The sequence below is a fragment of the Rutilus rutilus genome (assembly GCF_951802725.1).
Source record: "Rutilus rutilus genome assembly, chromosome: 3".
In the NCBI taxonomy this organism is placed as follows: Eukaryota; Metazoa; Chordata; class Actinopteri; order Cypriniformes; family Leuciscidae; genus Rutilus; species Rutilus rutilus.
Genome location: NC_140211.1, coordinates 58,045,418 through 58,064,250, shown reverse-complemented (window position 1 = coordinate 58,064,250; position 18,833 = coordinate 58,045,418). Strand labels below are relative to the sequence as shown.

General features: G+C 35.8%; 3 protein-coding genes across 4 annotated transcripts in view; 1 reads left to right on the top strand and 2 right to left on the bottom strand.

Moving 5' to 3' along the window:
• The window catches only part of galns (galactosamine (N-acetyl)-6-sulfatase), a 48,083-nt gene extending 45,893 nt beyond the window's left edge, over positions 1–2,190 (bottom strand). Inside the window, exons 1-2 of the mRNA XM_084405091.1 lie at positions 1,934–2,190; positions 378–501 (exon numbers count right to left, since the gene is read on the bottom strand). Coding sequence (XP_084261217.1) covers positions 378–501; positions 1,934–2,035 — 226 coding nt within the window. The 5' untranslated portion in view covers positions 2,036–2,190. The remainder of the gene's footprint in view (positions 1–377; positions 502–1,933) is intronic.
• A 3-nt stretch (positions 2,191–2,193) lies between these two features.
• Positions 2,194–5,135, top strand: trappc2l (trafficking protein particle complex subunit 2L). Its single transcript, XM_084405094.1, has 5 exons — positions 2,194–2,289; positions 3,658–3,830; positions 4,636–4,723; positions 4,809–4,888; positions 4,976–5,135. Exons 1-5 carry the CDS (start codon positions 2,257–2,259, stop codon positions 5,019–5,021), a joined length of 420 nt encoding a protein of 139 aa, XP_084261220.1. The 5' UTR covers positions 2,194–2,256; the 3' UTR covers positions 5,022–5,135.
• A 241-nt stretch (positions 5,136–5,376) lies between these two features.
• On the bottom strand, positions 5,377–12,317 carry pabpn1l (PABPN1 like, cytoplasmic). Of its 2 annotated transcripts, XM_084405093.1 has the most exons (8): positions 12,223–12,277; positions 10,539–10,596; positions 10,105–10,198; positions 7,663–7,730; positions 7,473–7,579; positions 7,299–7,386; positions 5,744–5,871; positions 5,377–5,486 (listed from the first exon to the last, which is right to left on the bottom strand). In XM_084405093.1, exons 3-8 carry the CDS (start codon positions 10,163–10,165, stop codon positions 5,447–5,449), a joined length of 492 nt encoding a protein of 163 aa, XP_084261219.1. In that variant the 5' UTR covers positions 10,166–10,198; positions 10,539–10,596; positions 12,223–12,277; the 3' UTR covers positions 5,377–5,446. The 2 variants fall into 2 exon arrangements, with proteins under 2 accessions (XP_084261219.1, XP_084261218.1); XM_084405092.1 differs by lacking the exon at positions 10,539–10,596 and having other exon boundaries at positions 12,223–12,317.
• Between the last annotated feature and the right edge of the window lie 6,516 nt (positions 12,318–18,833).

The following is an 18,833-nucleotide window of genomic DNA, read 5'->3' as shown; positions in this document are numbered from 1 at the left end:
ATGTTTTATTTTGTGGCTACAGCACTTCAATTAAATAACTAACATGACTTTATTTACTTTATTGTTTGCTTGGAATAGCAAAATAAATACCTACACTTATTTCCAGGATGATAACCTGATATAAATGAATAAGCGATAATAAGCCAGTTTAAAGTGTTTGATGGAGAGATAAAGGAGCACATCAAATAAACCAACTTTCTAAGTTATGTTATATAACTATTAAGTAACTATTTGAGTTATGTTATAATATTTTCTTCTATTATTTTAATGTTTTGTTTTTTAAATTATTATTCTGTTTATCCCAAGCTTTGGCAATGTTGTATTATTTACAGTAATGTGAATAAAGCAGTTTTGAACTGAACTGGATGAAGACGTACAGGGGGAACACAGAGGGTTTGCAGCGTAGAAGTTCGGGAACAGCATTCCCTGAGCGGCCATCAAATCCAAGCTCGGGGTTTCCCTGGACGGCTCCCCGAACACTCCCAAATCACCCCATCCCATCTGCACACACACGCACACACACACACACACACACACTGAGCATCAGCATACAATTCATGGTAAATATATATAGTAGGCAACATTTGAACTGGATCAAAAAAGTTCATCAAAGTTGTCCTAAGACAAGAACGGGTATTGTTCAAAATTCATGTAGAACTTTGATGAAAGGTTTGGATCCACTTCAAATGTTGACTATAGATAGATAGATAGATAGATAGATAGATAGATAGATAGATAGATAGATAGATAGATAGATAGATAGATAGATAGATAGATAGATAGATAGACTAAAAGTTTGATTAAACCATCAAAATATGAGGAAACTATTTAATATTGTGGTGAAAATCCAGCTTTTAATGTTGTTTATGTGTCTATGTGGTGTTTTTAATCTGCTTTAAGACAAAGCATGTGTAAGTTCATAAGTCGACACCATTGCTGAGTATTTCCTCCTTAAAACTGCAGTGAACCAAAGACAGTCTCAAAAACACGCTTTGAAATCGCTGGTGTTTCTGACGTCACAAACTACCTTGTAACCAATCAGATCAACGTGTGATCGTCAACGAATGGATCTCTGAGCTGAGCGAGTGAGTGGAGGCGGGGCTAATTTGCATATTCATAGAACCGTGCATACTAAATGAGGCAAGGGTGTCGAGTTACATTCAAGATTTTTTAAGGCATGAAGTTTTTTTTTTCAAGGAAAAAACTTTTAAAAATGTAATTTTGGTGATTAAAGATGAGTTTTACAAAAAAAGCAAAAACTACAGCTACAGGTTTTATTTTAATATGCAAAAATAATATGCAGGGGGAAAAACAAAAAGCTCACGGGAAAAAGCAAACATAATCAGTTATTAATATTTAATTGGTTCTCTCTGTTTTTGCATCATGTGTTCCTAATTTCTTTGTATGACAGCCTTGGCAAAAATATTTGATACATATACAAATATTCATTATAAATCAGCATGATGATGATGATGTTTGGATCATAAAACTCTTTGCTTATGCCTAATGTATAATGTGTTGATGTGTGATTGCACTTCTCAATGTGAATGAAAAGACATTAAAGAACAGATTAAATTCATAATATAATATATTTGGAATATTGTGATCAACACTGCATATTTCGAGACACATTGTAATATATACAACAACAAAAAAATAGAATACGTGTTCACACATTGACTCTGCAGCGGTCACGTGGTACAGTTTGGGAAATTCGAGCGTACAAGTTGTAATTACGAGTGAACGCGCCTAAAAACAAATAAACATCGAAACAACTCAAATGTATTTCACAGATCAAATATATGTTGCACAAATAGGCTATTACTCGTAGGCTACTATTGACCTGCACACTATATAAACACAAACAATGTAGATTTCAGAGTGTCTGAGTTGGTCAGTCAAACCTCTAACGAAAGACCCATAAAGGACTTACATCATCCATAAGCATGATGATGATATTTGGATCATGCTGGTTTCCTGCAGTCTGACACACACATGCTGTCCATAACACACAGATGACAGCCTGAAGACACATTGTAACTTTCCTTCAAATCTTAAATCACATGCTAATTCTTCTTCTTCTCTTGATTAATGGCGGGATTGTAAACAACTTTTAGGTGAATCACATGCTAATTTTTTTTCAGGAAGCGGAACTTTTAAGCGTCCTAAACATTCTACACTGCAAAGTGTGGAACTGCGAGTCATGTGACTCTTAGTCTTGCGTGTCACGTGACCGGAGTCTGTGGCGTCATTATCATGGCGGTGTGCATAGCAGTCATCGCGAAGGAGGTAAATAAAAACATTTTATATCTTTAAGATACATCAAAGCATGTATGGGTAATGTTTGAATACATTTGACTCGCTAGATTAATCAGATTTGATGAATTAATGCGAAGAGTTATTGATATGTGTCGCAATCGCGGCTGCTTAGTTACATTCATATGCGTTCAAATATATTTACGTGTATGTTTTGTTTAAAATTTAACATGAACGCATTGAAATGGCTCAAGTACAGTGTAGGTGTAAAGTGCAATAAACCGAGTTTGTTGATAACCCTGCATTGTTTGTTTCATGTGAGACTGGAGTGTGTTTGTTTCAGCGTTTGTAAGTCAGAGTGTTTGCATCTCAAACTTTAATATTGAACATTTGTGTGTAACAAATTGAAGTAGTTTAACTCTACAACTTCTCCTGAACTGTGTAAATGAGTGTTTATCGAGTGATGTTAGGTTGTACAGTAGGTGGGGTGAGTACGACTGTATAGATTAAATCAAATGTAGCCTACTTTAATTAATAATGGCCTCCCGCCTCACATATAGGAAGAGTTTTAAAGTTAACAAACAACAACTTTATATCGTCTTATTTTGCCAAATCTTTATGGGTCCAGCAAAAGTACATCCCTCCTCACCTGATCAGCCATAATATTTTAAAACTGATGATTAGCTGATCAAACTGCTCATTACGTGAATTAATAAATGCAAGGACATGAATAATGGTTTTGGCTTTATTTTATTAGCTTTCTTGTATTGACTACAGAGAGGCAGATCTCAAACACAGCTCTGTAAGAAATGATCTTCATCTGTCCATTTGCAATAGGCAAGAGTTAGTGACTGATGTTAGTTTATGCTTATTGCTAAAATAACACACAATAATTTCTAAGTGCATGCTGAACCTGCCTCTATGCAAGGACATTTGTTAATAAAGTTAGATTAAATAATACGTTACTAGTTACTTGAAAAAAAGTAATCTGATTGCATAACTCAAGTTACAATGTTAAATCATGCACAATAATTTCTAATTGCATGTTGAAATGTTTGTTCCCTGTAATAGCAAACCTGCCTCTAGCGAGGACATTAATCAAGTGAGATTAAATGCATAACGTTACATAACTTTTTCATGTAATCTAATTACGTAACTCAAGTTACAATGTTAAATAATGCACAATAATTTCTAAGTGCATGCTGAAATGGTTGTTCCCTGTAATAGCAAACCTGCCTCCAAGCAAGGACAACGGTTAATAAAGTGAGATTAAATACATAAAGTAGTATGTTACTTTAAAAAAAAAAGGTAATCTGATTACGTAACTCAAGTTACAATGTTAAATAATGCACAATATCTTCTAAGTGCATGCTGAAATGGATGTTACGTTGATCTCTGCAGAACTATCCGCTGTACATTCGGAGTGTTCCTACACAGGGAGAACTCAAGTTCCACTACACAGTGCACACTTCCCTGGACGTGGTGGAGGAGAAGATCTCCGGTGTGGGAAAAGCCTTGGCCGACCAGCGGGAGCTTTACCTCGGGCTCCTGTATCCAACAGAGGACTACAAAGTGTATCCTTAAACGAAACGGAAGTTGTGATCGTCTTTTCTTCCTCATTGTGATGCAGTATCAGCAAAAGTTACTTTTAGAAGTAATGCGTTACTGCCTAAAAAAGTAACTAATTACGGTACTTAGTTACTTTTTATAGAAAATATGTAACGTTGCGTTATTTTCTGCTGTTCTGGATCGCAGGAGAAGAACGTTTAACACTTCGTCAATAAAAACTAAATAATAACAAAATGATATCTTAAGTAATTTTTGCTTATTAGTATGGTTGAATTGGATCATTTAAGGTCAGCAGCAAAGACATTGCTTAATAAAGTGAGATTAAATGCATAAAGTCATGCATTACTTTACTAGTTGAAGAATTGTCTATTTTAATTTCATTGCAACTAACAGTGATAAGATGGATTATATGATCTTATATTTTTAATATTATCGCAATAAGTGAAAATTGTGCCGGTATTCTATATCTACATACAGCTTGTGATTTGCTATCATTAAATTACATAATTTTATACACAGACACACAGTTGACCACGAATCCTTAAAGGGATAGTTCACCCAAAAATAAAAAAAATTCAAAACGGTGGAAGATAAATTTATCATTGATCACCCAAGCTTTTTAGTTTAGAACATTATCCAAAATATCTTATTTTGTGCTCCACAGACGGAAGAAATGCACACACATGTAAAACAACATGATGCAAAGTAAATGACAAGAATCTTCATTTTTGGGTGAACTTTCCCTCTAAGACGGGCTTCTTTCTAATGCACAACATGTTCATCCAGACATTATCTGAACGAGAATTACAGATATGGTTACGTGACAAACTCCAAGGTGAAGTTTGTGATTGTCGTCGATTCTTCCAACGCATCTCTGAGGGACAACGAAATTAGAAGTGTGAGTTGCATGGGTGTACAGTGTAAATTTTGCAAAAAAAAAAAAAAAGTGTGTAATGAGTTAAGAGCTTTCTTTCTTTCCTCAGATGTTCAGAAAGTTGCACAACTCCTTCACTGATGTAATGTGTAACCCATTCTACAATCCCGGTGATCCAATTCAATCAAAGTAAGTTCCTTTGAATACATACATTGAGTATTTTTTTGGTGTGACCAGCTACTGATACACTAATATAATATTTCTCTCTCTCCTCAGGGCTTTTGACAGTATAGTTTCAGCTATGATGGTGCAGGCCAGCTGATCTCCTCTCTTTACAACTGTATATACATATTTACATATATAGTGTTCATTGTGTGTTTGTTTGTTTGGTGAAAATAAAGAAAGAATTTGTGTTTAATAAAATGACTCGTGATGATATTGTTTTTATTTACAGTGATTTTGCTCAAGTCTAAAGCACTGAAAAAAGCAAAAATAGAAAAAAGTACTGAAATTCACAAGGCTTTTCGGCCTCTCACAGGCATGGTATTTTAAAGAAATCCTATAAAATGTAAATAAAATAGTAACCCCTCAACAGAAATCAAGTCTTCGCTTTCTGGAGTGTCATACAAGATACACACACACACAAAATAACCATAATAATACTAAACTGAACTCCCTTCATGCAGAATGTACTTTAATTAGCACCAAGAAGTGCTTTGAAGATAACAGAAAAATCAAAAATGAATATCAAAAAGAATCAACCCATGGACGAGCTCTTCCATTTTCCCTAAAACAAAAAGTACAATTTTTATAACATCATTAAAGAAAGCCAAGTATGATCACTTGCATTAGTTTTTTAGGCTTCACAAATCTGAAAGGATTATGGACATTTTTCAGTATGTGGATATTTTAATATCTGGTAATTCCATTACAGTTAGAGAATAAGCATATATGAAGAGTGCAAGGCCACGGACCACTGTGGAAATCTGAAACAATTAAAGGTCCAGATCATGTGAGGTACGGTTATGTATTGGCTGAACTGACCTAATGAAGTGGCAGCCTCTGAAAGGGTAAAATCTCGAGGCACGGGATCCCCGTCCCCGGGACCAGCCTCCACGCAAGTACGTATCTGTAGTCCTGAAACCGGGAATGTTTGTTCTTTTTGGCAATACCTAGTGCACAGAGTTTGAAATTAAAAGGCTTTCTGTCACAGATTTGTATTTCATAAACAAAAACAGATTTATTGCAAGGAAACTGACACTGCAGACACTATGGCTTCATTTACACCACAAGATAAAAGTGCCCAATTCTGATTTTCAGCTTTGTTGTGAGATTGTTAACATCATTAAAATGTGGCCCATATTGGACAGGCAATTGTAAACTTGACCACATGCAACAGCCTACCAGAACATGTCTATTGGGAGAAAAAATAAATAAAAATTATATAGCTGCAGGCAGCAAATAAAGGGCCAAGAACCCTAGAAATAGGCAAAAAGAGGAGCTAAGCTTGGCAGGGAGCATCAGACCAACAGCAACGAGTAATTCAAGAAATTAAGGTGATTTTAGTCAAAAGGGCTGAAAAATAATGATTAGAATCACTAGTTATGATTTAATTGCATATCACTTTTGACCAATAGGTGGCGCTGTGACCAAATTGAATTTTTGTGATCATCACGAAAATCCATAACTTCTTGCCGACATTGTCTTAAGACGATTGGACTCGAATTTGGTGAAAATTGGATAAACGTTCTAGGAGGAGTTTGAAAATATAGGTTTTTAAAAGAAGAAAAAAAAGAAAAAAAAACGTCAGATTGAAAATTCGTCCGATTATGGCAAAATTGGTTTCTATGTTCTCAGCATGACCCAAGGAATCTATCAAGACCAGTTTCATTATTGCCAATAGGCAAATTACAATTCATTATGGTGGCATGGTGCTGGAGAAACTTTTTTGTAACAATACACCAATGTGTTCCTGTAAAATAGCATTTTTTGACAAAATTCTAAATGGCTGACGGCCAAGATGAGCAATATGGGAAAATTAGGTATCATTCGACTCTGCATGCTACACTGAATCTAAACATACCAGTTTTTATTTATTTATTTTCTGATTTTTGGCCAAAATGTTCACCAAAAATAGACATTTTCATACCCCCCTGGCCACTAGGTGGCACTGTGCCAAAACAGTGCAGGAATTCTCAGCTAATGGTTCACGCATTATTCAAGAAGTCAGAAGATGATCTGGTTGAATTTTCAACAAAGGAACCAGAAGGGGGAAATTATTTTGTTTCTAGCCCTTACAGTTCAGAAGTTATTAGCATAAGCATGAGTGCAACTTTGGACAGTTGGTGGCGCTAGAGAGGTAGATGCTCCAAATTGGCTGTGGTTAATCTTCCGACTGTGTTATACATGTGTGCCAAATTTCACAACTTTTTACCATACGGTTCTACAGGTTTCCATAGGCTCAAGAGCGGAAGAATAAGAAAAACAACACTAATGGATACAATGGGTGCTAATAAAGGCAAAATATTAGATTAAAAAAAATTATAACTGTGGTGTGAACGCAGCCTCATTCCCATCATGTACTGCATTTCCATCTCACCTTAATGACACGCCCTCTGAACAGGGTTTCATCTAAAGTCATGGCGGTCCTCACCGACTCCCTCTCTGAGAACTCAATGTAGGCGAAACTACAGGGAAAACACACTCATAAAACACTCATAAAACATGCTGGATGTGAAAATATCATTTGTTTTGCAGCCAGAAGGACACACACCCTTTTGGATGGCCTGTGAATCTATTATACGGGATTGTAACTCGGTTTACGTGGCCACAGCCATTAAAGTACATCTCCAATTCGTCGGCGGTTGCGCCATAATCCACCTGTAAGTCAAACAATACTGCATAAACACACACTGCAAACGTGATTAAAATACATTATCTGTAGAATTATCTAAGCATCTTACATTTCCCACATAGATGGATCTCCTATCAGAATCTATTCTCTCTTCATGGGTCATATTGAAGAACAATCCTGAGGAGGGCAAGATTATAAAAGTTAATTAGAATCATATAAAATATTAATGTTGCATTTTAAATAATGACCTTCATTTAAGTTGAAACATGAAAGTAAAGTCCGTGGCTAGCGCTATATTTAGGCCATATAATTTAGTAGGTTTAAAAAGACAAAAGTCCAATTGTACAAACACACTGGATATCCATGTTGGTTTAAAACACTAGTTTAAAAATGGTGCTGAAAGAAACACTGAATATTTGTTTTAATATTCTCAAACAGATATTTGGGTGAAATGATCTTCACATTAATTATAATTTTTGCAGACATAAACAATTGGTAGATTTTTTTGTTAACTCTTACATTTTTTTTTTTTTTTTGTATTCTCAAATCACTGACCAACAACCACGCCGATCATTGCGTGTTAATCGAACTGTATCTTTTATTCCTGGTTTTTGATGTTGGAAGTGTTCAGTAGCTTTTAGGGACGCCTGATATATCGGCCACGGCCGATATTATGTTCATTTTTAATATCATTATCGGCCGATAAGAAAATTTGGCCGATACTTTAAAGCTGATAAATAGTGGATTTCCTTCAGCTGAGACACTTCAGATGTGCACTGTTTAACATGGTTTTGAATTGCTTGAAATATGATTGTAATCACTTTAAAATGTCATATGGGCTACATAAAATTATAAGAACAACATTATAATTGTGTGCTTGGGACGTGGCTTTTAATGATCAGACTTGTTTTTGTAATCAGGCTCTCAAAAATTATATAAAAATTTGGATTTAGAGATTTATCAGCCGATATATCGGTTATCGGCTTTCAGATATAAAGAATTATCGGTTATTGGGCAAAATTTTCATATCGGTGCATCCCTAATAGCTTTCAGTCAAGACTTCAAGGTATGCGTTCAGACAGAAAACTAACATCTGAGAAATCCATTAGAGTTTAAAATGAAGAAAACTAGCCCTGGTCCGCCCTACATAATTCACAGTTTCATTAATCAGCCAAGCGAATGTTTTTCGCCACTGGAGGACGGCATGATAACAGACAGAATACACTCTTTTTTTGGGGCTGTACATGTTATATAGCAGTGTTTCTCAACTGTTTGTTGTTTATTAGACGATACACTTAACTCACGAGATGAAACGATACATGATATTGGGTTCACGAGAACGAGGCAATCCCTTTTCGATTTCAGTTCACTCAATATTTGCATCTTCTGACGCTATAGGGCACATAAACAGTTGCTGTGTCATATATATAGAGTCAGAAGACCAAATGTCTCACCCCTCATCTCATCTCAGGGAATCAAGGTTATGTTCAGTAACCAGAGACACTATTTTTAGTATCGGAATGAACCGTGCATTTTAAAATGCTCTAACTAATCTAGGGCTGTCACTAATAATTATTTGGGCAATCCAGTAATCAGTCGATTATTTTGATGATTAATCAGATTTTTTTTTTTTGGTAATAAAAATAGACCTAAGTGAACAATAGCCTTTAAAATAATTTAAAATGCATATATAACAATGAGGCAATAATAATAATTGGTTCAAAAAGTATCAAAAGCAAGTAATTATTTGATTTTATTGAACAACACATTATGTAATATAGAAAATATATTTAAATAAAAGAAAAAAAAAAAACGCATGTACATTACATATAACAAATGCCTGCAGAGGGCGCCAACCTAAACAATCCTTATGTAATATTGGCCAAACAACATTCAATTCTCGACTTAATCTGTAATCTTCCGCCACTTCTGTACGATAGAAATGCTACAGCCACTAATGTCTTGAACAAGAACATGTGGACATTAAAACATGCAAACTCAGAGGAAGGGATTAAACTACTTTGAAATCGCGATAAACTACAATTTGCATATTTAGAAACATTTTGATGTTGAGATATTCACGGTGTTGGCATATGTTTATAAAATTACTGTTTAAATCTAATGAAACTGCACACGTTGCGCTTCCCAGATAAACGTTATAAGCAACACAAACACAAAAGAGATGGAGTTTGAGACGCTTCACGTGTGTAAATGATATCAGTGCAACACTTCACTATGAAACAAAGCGTGTCAGACTTTTATATGCATTACTAAATGAACATTACTGAAACAAACAAACAAACATCGCATGCAGAAACCACTGTTATATAGACCTAGAACAAAGTTCACATCACGTTTAAGTCTAAATTTCATGGACTTCCCAAAGTACGGTCCAGGAACTCTGTAAGTGTGTCTTTGGCGTGTTGAACTAGGGTCCACATTTGTCACAGAAAGCAGAGATGTCCTTAGATAAGACTACAGGACAGGCCTTCTGGGACATGCCTCATTGAGCAGTGATGATGGGCTCAGGTGTGTGCCAGCTGGAGCTCACCTGCCTGAGGACTGTAGGGAAACGCTCGCTCTACCTCACACTGCATGTCAGACTCGTCCATCTCCAGCTCACGACTTTCAATCGCATCCAGATCCTGAAGGAACAACGTTTTACACACAAACAGAGCTCCTTAAAGGGGTGGTATAATGCCCTTTTCACAAGATGTAAAATAAGTCTCTGATGTCCCCAGAGTGTGTGTGTGTGAAGTTTTAGCTAAAAATACCCCCAATTTTTTTTTGTAGCATGTTCAAATTGTGCTTTTTTTAGGGTGAGCAAAAATGTGTCGTTTTGTGTGTGTCTCTTTAAATGCAAACGAGCCGCTGCTCCCGGCACAGAGGGCGGAGCTTCAAGAGCTCGTTCTTAGCAGAGCCATATAGAGCCCTTTGTTGCGAGGCGGGGTTTATGTAAATTTTAGAGTTAGTGACGTCACTAACCCGTGAGGAAGCTTGTGTAGTCTCTACCAGCCGTTTGCTGTAGTCCTTAAAGCGATTTCTGTAAAAGAAAATATCTCCCTTTGCTTTGAACTTTGAGCGCTGTAACTTTGCAGATGTTGTTTATGCTCAAACAGCAACATTACACACTAACTAAAGTTAGAAGAGTCAAATCATGATCAACCAACCATTTAAGTACACAAAACCTGTTCATGGGTATATGACATAACCTCTCTTGCAGGATCACATTCTTGTGAATTTGTCGTCTATGACCTCAAATTAATTTAGCTTTTTTGTTGGTAAAAATTATTCTTACACAGCAGAACTATATTTATATGGAAGAATAAGAACATTTTAAAAGATGATTGTGACTTTATCTCACAATTCTGACTTTTCTCAGAACTGTGAGGTAAAAGTCGCAATTACCTTTTTATTTTTTTAGTCTGTGGCAGAAACATGCTATATTTAAGAGTATGGTAGAAAAAAAAAATCGTATTTACTCTTCACCAAGTCGTATGCTTTTTTCCCTTCTGTGGACCACAAAAGAAGAATAGGGAAAACATTTTCAAACAAACTAAAGTCCTAAAATGATTTTGGGGTGATCGGTCCCTTTAAGAGAAAAGCGCCAAAATAAAACAACAACATAAAACTAAATGCTTATTAAACTTTTCAATTTAGAATTTTTTCTATGACCTTAAACTTTAAATTTTGACTGCATGATATTTTGTAGTTTAAAATTATTCTCACGACTAAACTTATATGGAAGCTTATTTCCACCACAGAACGTTTTAAAAGATAATTGCGACTTTTTCATCTCACAATTCTGATTTTATAACTAGCAATTCTGACTTATTTTCTCAGAAATATGAGATATAAACTTGCAATTGCGAGAAAAAAAGTCAGAATTGCGAGATAAAAAGTCGCAATTACTTTTGCAACAACCATTATATTTAAGAGTAGGCCTATAGTAGAAATAGAAAATTCCTTATTTACTCTTAACCAAGCTTATTTTTATTTTTTTCTGTGGACCACAAAAGAAGAATGAGGGAAAATAAACATTTTCGTACAGGATTAGAACCGTATATAAAGTGCTAAAATAATTTTGGGATGATCTGTCCCTTTAAGAGAAAAGCACCAAAATAAAAACCACAAAACTAAATGTTTATGAAACGTTATTTATAGGAATGTTACTAAGAAATGTTTTTCATTTCGTTTAATATTGATTTGTTCCGTGCAATTAAAAAAAGCCACGCTGCTGCCAACGACTTTGTGTGGAAACTCCCGATTTCGACGAATGATTTTCAACAAGAGGAATTAAATAGTAAAGAACTGCACGAAGGTAGGCGTGTGTAGGCCTACATGTCTATCGATTTTAGAGTATTAGTTGATTATTGTGCGATATAATGAACTAAATTGTCTTGATACGAAACAGCACATATGGCGCATCCATTTTGATACATTTTAAACGAGATAAAAGGACGAAATAACAGTCAGTCTGGATTCTGATAATTGACCATTTTATCCGCCATATTCACATGTGACACTCTCTTATATTCGCTTAATAGTGATATTTAACGATTTTTTAAATATTGTTTACAACGACATGCAGATATTATAATTCCATATTATTGTCATCAATATTGACATAGGTCTATAGATATTTCTTCCTTAGTTTGTGAAACTTTACCTGGTGAATCCGCGCTGGTTTTCAACATCAGCTCCAACAGCTTCCCGCTTCAGCCTTAACTATTACCTAACACACCTGACTGACTAATCAACCCGATGTGTGAGTGTGTAGAAGAAACAGGTGTGATTGCACTTTAATTTAGTTTAAAATACATTGTAATAGTTTTTTGTGTGTGTGTGATTATTTTTCCCTGAAATATGTAGAGTTTTTAAACGTACTCGTCAAAAAAATCCTTTCAAGATTTTGTAATTTCTAATATGCCAATCCTACTGGAAACAAATATAATCCTCTAAGAAAAAAACAAACAAACATAAGATCCGCTGGATAAACTAAAACATTTTCTTATAAGTACTATTGGATATTGTGTCTTCCTTATCAAAACTCTACTTTTATTGGATCTTTGTGATTTTACAGATTAAAGAGGTCAAATTTATGCACCTTCATATTTGACTGTAAAAATCCCTTAGAGATATTGAGGTTAAAGAACAACCTTAGTCAAAATAGTCAAAAAGAATATATGCCTATATATAGTAAAATCAATTCTAGGAATGTGTAGAAGATTCCCATTATAAGTTTTATTGATTAGGAATGCTGGTTAATGGCAAGACATCAGTTTAGGCCTATTCCTCCTTTTATAAAACTTAAAAGTGATATGTCTATAAACTTGCAAAAATGGTTTCAACTGTAACTCATTGACATACCAGCTTTTAAAGGGATGGTTCACCCACAAATAAAAATTATGTTATCATTTACTCACCCTGAACACAAAAGAAGATATTTTGAAGTATGTCTGTAAGCAAACAGTTGATGGACCTCATTGACGACTTCCATAGTGTTTTTCTTTTCCATACTATGGAAGTCAATGGGGTCCATAAACTCTCTCTTAACCAACATTCTTCAAAATATCTTCTTTTGTGTGCGACAGAAGAAACTCATACAGGTTTGGAACAACATAAGGGTGAGTAAATGATGACATAATTTTCATTTTTGGGTGAACTGTCCCTTTAAAGTCATTTTCATCTTTGATCACCACAATTACATATTTAAACGTTTTTCCTTGAAAAAAAATTCTTCATGCCTTCAAATATCTTGACTGTAACTCGACACCCTCGCCTCATTTAGTATTCGCGGTTCTATGAATATGCAAATGAGCCCCGCCTCCACTCACTCACTCAGCTCAGAGATCCACTGGTTGACGATCACACGTTGATCTGATTGGTTACAAGGTAGTTTGTGACGTCAGAAACACCAGCGATTTCAAAGCGTGTTTTTGAGACTGTCTTTGGTTCACTGCAGTTTTAAGGAGGAAATACTCAGCAATGGTGTCGACTTATGAACTTACACATGCTTTGTCTTAAAGCAGATTAAAAACACCATACAAACAACATTAAAAGCTGGATTTTCACCACAAGAAATGTCTTCTACGGTGGAAAAAGAAGCAAATTCAGAGACTCGTCATATTTCACTGTCTTTTTAATTACACAGATACGCAGATCTCAACACAGACAATAACCTGATTTAGAATGTTTACAGCGTCACATGTCCAACAAAGCGCACAGTAAGAGAGGGCGAGGGAATTGCAAAAAGTGGGGGAAAAGAGCATGCAAGAAATAAATAAATAAAACTCTCCTGGCACAGTTCACATCATCTAGAGAATGATAACAGGACCTTGAAAGAGAAAACAAGAAAACATTTTAACACTCCAACCTTTCCGACTGAATCAATGCCTTCTTCTGTAATGATGTATTGCACAATACAGTATAATCATCAATGTATCGAACCAAGCCGTTGCTGGTACAGAAATATGAATCTTGCTGTTATGGCGTTTATCATGTGCGTCGCATGTTCAATGTTCAGTTTTACAGTAGTGTAAGGTTTCTACTACTACAGCCTTGCCTGGTTTCTGATAGAAAAACGTTACACTTTTTGCTGTTAGCCTTATTAAATTACAAAATAAAGCATTAGTGAGGCTAGACAACATTAGTGATGTACATTAAAATGGTCTTTTAAGCTGTTTTTTTCCCAGACTACTTTGCTGAATGTGTAGGATGTCGTTTCTCTCTCTCTCTCTCTCTCTCGATGTCAACCTTTGAACTCGTGTCCCCTGACAAGGCCAAATGCTGACCGAATCAAGAGATTTGTTTCGAGACCGAGGGCCTTTCGATATGCCGAATGACAGCAGAATTACAGTACACAGTGTAAAGATGCATTTGCATGCTCTTGTTTTGGTTATAGAACAGAATGGCCAAAAAAATAATATTGCAAACACACAGTAGGCTATGCTTGCATGAGTTCTGGACTATAGCAGACAATGCAAAAGCTCGAAATGAGTTTATCGTAACTTTGTTATTTTAAAGCTCTGGAGATTCAAGTAAGTCCCTTAGCAAAAAAAGAAAGTATCTCTAACTCACACTCATGCATTCATTCCCACAATGAAATCTTTTTGAGGAAGCTTGTCATCTGATGCTTTGGACGCGGGGAACAAGTACTGATCTCTTCCCTCGATGTGTTTTTTTTTTACGGTTTATCTTGTGCTTTCAACATGGCCATTTTTGTACACTTTGGTTTATGGGAATGGGTGTGCGGTTATGCTTTGGTCTGTGCTTTTATCATTTTGGATATTTATGAGATATGTTTTATGTTCAGGGGCTCGAAACATTTCCAAGCAAGTACAACTTCAACAATTCTAAGACTAATTTTTTTCATTGTTTTCGTCAGGTGAACTTAAGTCAGTTCGTTTTGAAGAGAATCTTGTCGTCGACGTTTATGGCTAGCTAGCGCAATAATAACACATCTATTTAATGGCACAGACGTATGAATGTGAGTCTGTCACACCCTTGAGGATAGTTGATTTCTATTCTGAAATGTCATGAGGTGCGTTTCCCGAAAGCATCGTTCATCGTTATCGGCAGTTCAACGAGTCGCTGTTTCCCGAAACCATCGTTCCAACGAACGTTCGCAAACAGCATTGCAGAGTTGTGTGTGTGTAACGACACTCTCGACCTGCGGTTAGAAGCAGAGTTTCATGTTTGCATGATATGTGTACTCAATACATCCTTATTTTGAGCAAAATAATCAAGCTGATATTCAGGACTATCTGTATCTTTTATTTAGGATACATACAAATATCATTTACATCTTAGTTTGCCAAGAGATTTAAAGCATGGAAGCTTGTTTCCGCCACTGAATAATAAATAAATAATAATAATTGCGACTTTTTATCTCACAATTCGGATTTTTTTTCTCACAATTGCGATATATGAAGTCAGAATTGTGAGAAATAAAGTCACAATTCTGAGAAATAAAGTTGCAATTGCGAGATATAAAGTCAGAATTGCATGATATAAAGGCGCAATTGCGTGTTATAAAGTTATAAAGTTTAAAAAAAAACTTTTTTCCCTTAGAATTGGACACAATTGTGAGAAAAGATGTCAGAATTGCGAGAAATAAAGTCAGAATTGCGAGATGTAAACTCGCAAAATTGTGAGATAAAAAGTCACAATTATCTTTTAAAATGTTTTATTTTGTGGCGGAAACAAGCTTTCATACGTTGTTATTGAAGTGCATGTGTGAACGAGCTCTACGTGAGAACGAGCCGATGATTGAATCTGGAAATAAAGCAAAATAACTGAGAAAAATGAGAAATAGTCCTCAGATGCATGTCCGAAATTTATAGCGAAACATCTAGCGTTAATTCGATCTCAAACAGATTCATTAACAGTAGTTATTACTCCAACACCTGCGTGACATCATTAACCAACGTGGTTGAACGACCAATTTGCGACTATATGGTTTCGGGAAACGATCGTGAATGGCTAGTTGATTTCTTCACCGATGGATCGTACGGCGTTGACGGGAAACACACCCCAGGTTTGCTCGATTTGCATGTCTGCTAGTGGTTTGATTTGGGTTTGTTAACAGGAGGTAGCTAGTAGGCAAAGAGCCATAAAAAAAAAAATCCTCAAAATGGAGGGAGAGAGATAGAGAGAGAGACACCTACTTCATCAGACTGGTGTTTTAGTATCCACTGGTTTTGGGGTCATGTGTTGCTGATATTTTCAGGGTGAGTTCATATATTACCTTAGAAATGTGATAAATTAAACCTAAAGCAACACCAAAATAGATTGAGCAACAAACAGGACTTTCAAGTTTGGTCCGTATCAAAGGTACGCCATTATAAATCAGAAATTGACCAAAACAAAGGCTGTAAACAGGGCTATTTTTGACCTTTAACAAACATGAACGTTGCTCAGTGCACACAGCAGCTTCTGTTGATGTTTTCCAGACTGCAATGTTATCACGAGTAAAAAAAAAAAAAGAAGCTTGGTACCAGTTGAGAACCATCATAGTGTTGGTTTTGTGATTGTATGTGCATGCATGTGTGTTTGTGTGTGCAAAGTTACACATTAAACCACTGCAGTGACACTTTGGCCCAAAGGATGGCAATGTTTCACACAGATTCTAGTGGTTTTCCTCCTAAAATCCCAGTTTGGGAACTCGCCAGGTCAGTCTATAGTGGTTTCGGCGTGTCGTTGAAGCGATGCCGTTCTCGTCGACGCGCTTACGGCTGCGAAAGCGTCTCGCCCCATCAGCAAAATCCGTGATCTCAACACCTTCCCCTCCAACACACGTTGTAAAATGATCATTCAAGACAGAAAAGATTAAATGGAGAGAAATTAAATTCTAGACATTATACTTTAAAGGTTTCTGTTATTTGGCAAAACTCATTTTTGGACCTCTTTTTTTTAAATACTATGTACATTCACATTAATTTACCATGGTAATTTTTAGATATATTTATATGTATATTTATATTATAAGGTACCCTAAGGGCCGTTTTTCTGAGGTTCAATTCAGTAGCTGAATTCTCTTTCCATATTGCACCTCCGTTCTCTCACTGTCTTACAATGCGAGCAATATAAAATATTCCACATGAGGATTCTCATCATCAATATTGATACAACAAATCCAACAAATAGGTACAACACAGCTTCTCTCCCGTTAAAAGAGTGTCTTTTTCTGTCCAATGTTCGGCTGAAACCTAAAAGAAGACAAAAAAAATCAACAAAAAAAAAATGGCGTCCCGAATTCGGAGAACGCACACAAGCAGAAATCGAAGACAGAGACATCCAAGAAACAAGGTAATATCTACAAGCGACGTTTGATCCCTTCGTGGATTTGAGCTTCTGTCAGGAGACAAAAGGGATGAGCATATATATATAGGGGGGAGGTAGAAAGAGCGAGAGAAAAGAGAACCAAGTCTACGCCAGTCTCTAAAGTCATGCTTTGGAAAACGAGTGAAATCGTACAACAAAAAAATGTCTCGGCAAACGCAAATGTTTCAGAAGAAAAGGCTCATTCTTAGTGTACAATCCGTTGAGGTTTTTTGGCAGTTCCGTTGCCGTTCGTCTTTCCTTTTGTCTGTTTCGTTTGCTAATCCTCGCCTTTTCTTTCCTTTTCGTGTCATTTCTCTCCGTGCTTTTAAGCGTCGCTCCATTGACCCGGAGATGAATCCGGGCTAAAGTTTGCGTTCCTCAAGATCTGAGTTTCTAGTCACTGTTTGTTCAGTTTCTGCGGAGGAGGAGGTGAAGTTGTTTGCGTTTGGTTACAAGATGAGTGCTTCTTCGTAACTTTGGCAGTGTAATAAAAAGGTTTGGATCATTTTCTTTCTTTTCTTTTCTTTTTTTTTCACTTAGAATTCATTTGGGTTCACGTCAGTACAGAGAGGTGAGTCTGGTGTAGATTTTCTTGGCTCGCTAGCAAGGTAGTTAACAGGTTCTTCTTCTTCTTATTATTATTATTATTTCTTTTGGATTTTTGAACGTTTCTTTTGTTTTAATTAAAGCCAAAAAAATGAAATGCAATGTTGTGAGGAAGTTGCTCTGTGGTGGAGGCTTTCGGTTTAGAGGAATCCAAACTACGTACACAACCAGGCAAAAGTTTTGGATCGGTAAGATTTTTTATGTTTTTAAAATAAGTTGTTTTCTGCTCACCAATTTATTTGATAAAAAAAAAATAATATTGTGAAATATTATTACAATTTAAAAACAGCTGTTTTCTCCAGTCGCTCATTACTCCAGTCTTCAGTGTCACATGATCCTTCAGAAATCATTCTGTAATATGATGATTTGATGCTCAAGAAACATATCAATGTTGAAAACGGTTGTTTAAATGTTTATTTCAGGATTCTTTGATGAATAGAAAGTTTCAAAGAACAGCATTTCCCTGAAATGGAAAGCTTTTGTACACAACTCTTTTCAATCTCTTTAAATGTTTCTTGAGCATCAAATCATCATATTAGAGTGATTTCTGAAGGATCATGTGACACTGACGACTGGAGTGATGATGCTGAACATCAGCTTTGCTCACAGTATTAATATTCACATTAAAACAGCTGGTTTTAAATTCTCATAATAGTTTATTTATTTATTTTTAAAACATTAAAAAACTTCTTTTAAAAACATTAAAAATCTTACCGATCCGAAACCTTTGACTGGTAGTGCGAGTCCCTCCTGCCACTCCAGTTCTCACAGAGCAAACCTCACTTAAAGGGTGTTGAGGCAATGTCTTAAAACATGAATACACACGTGTGTAACTGTTCCCTGGCTTTC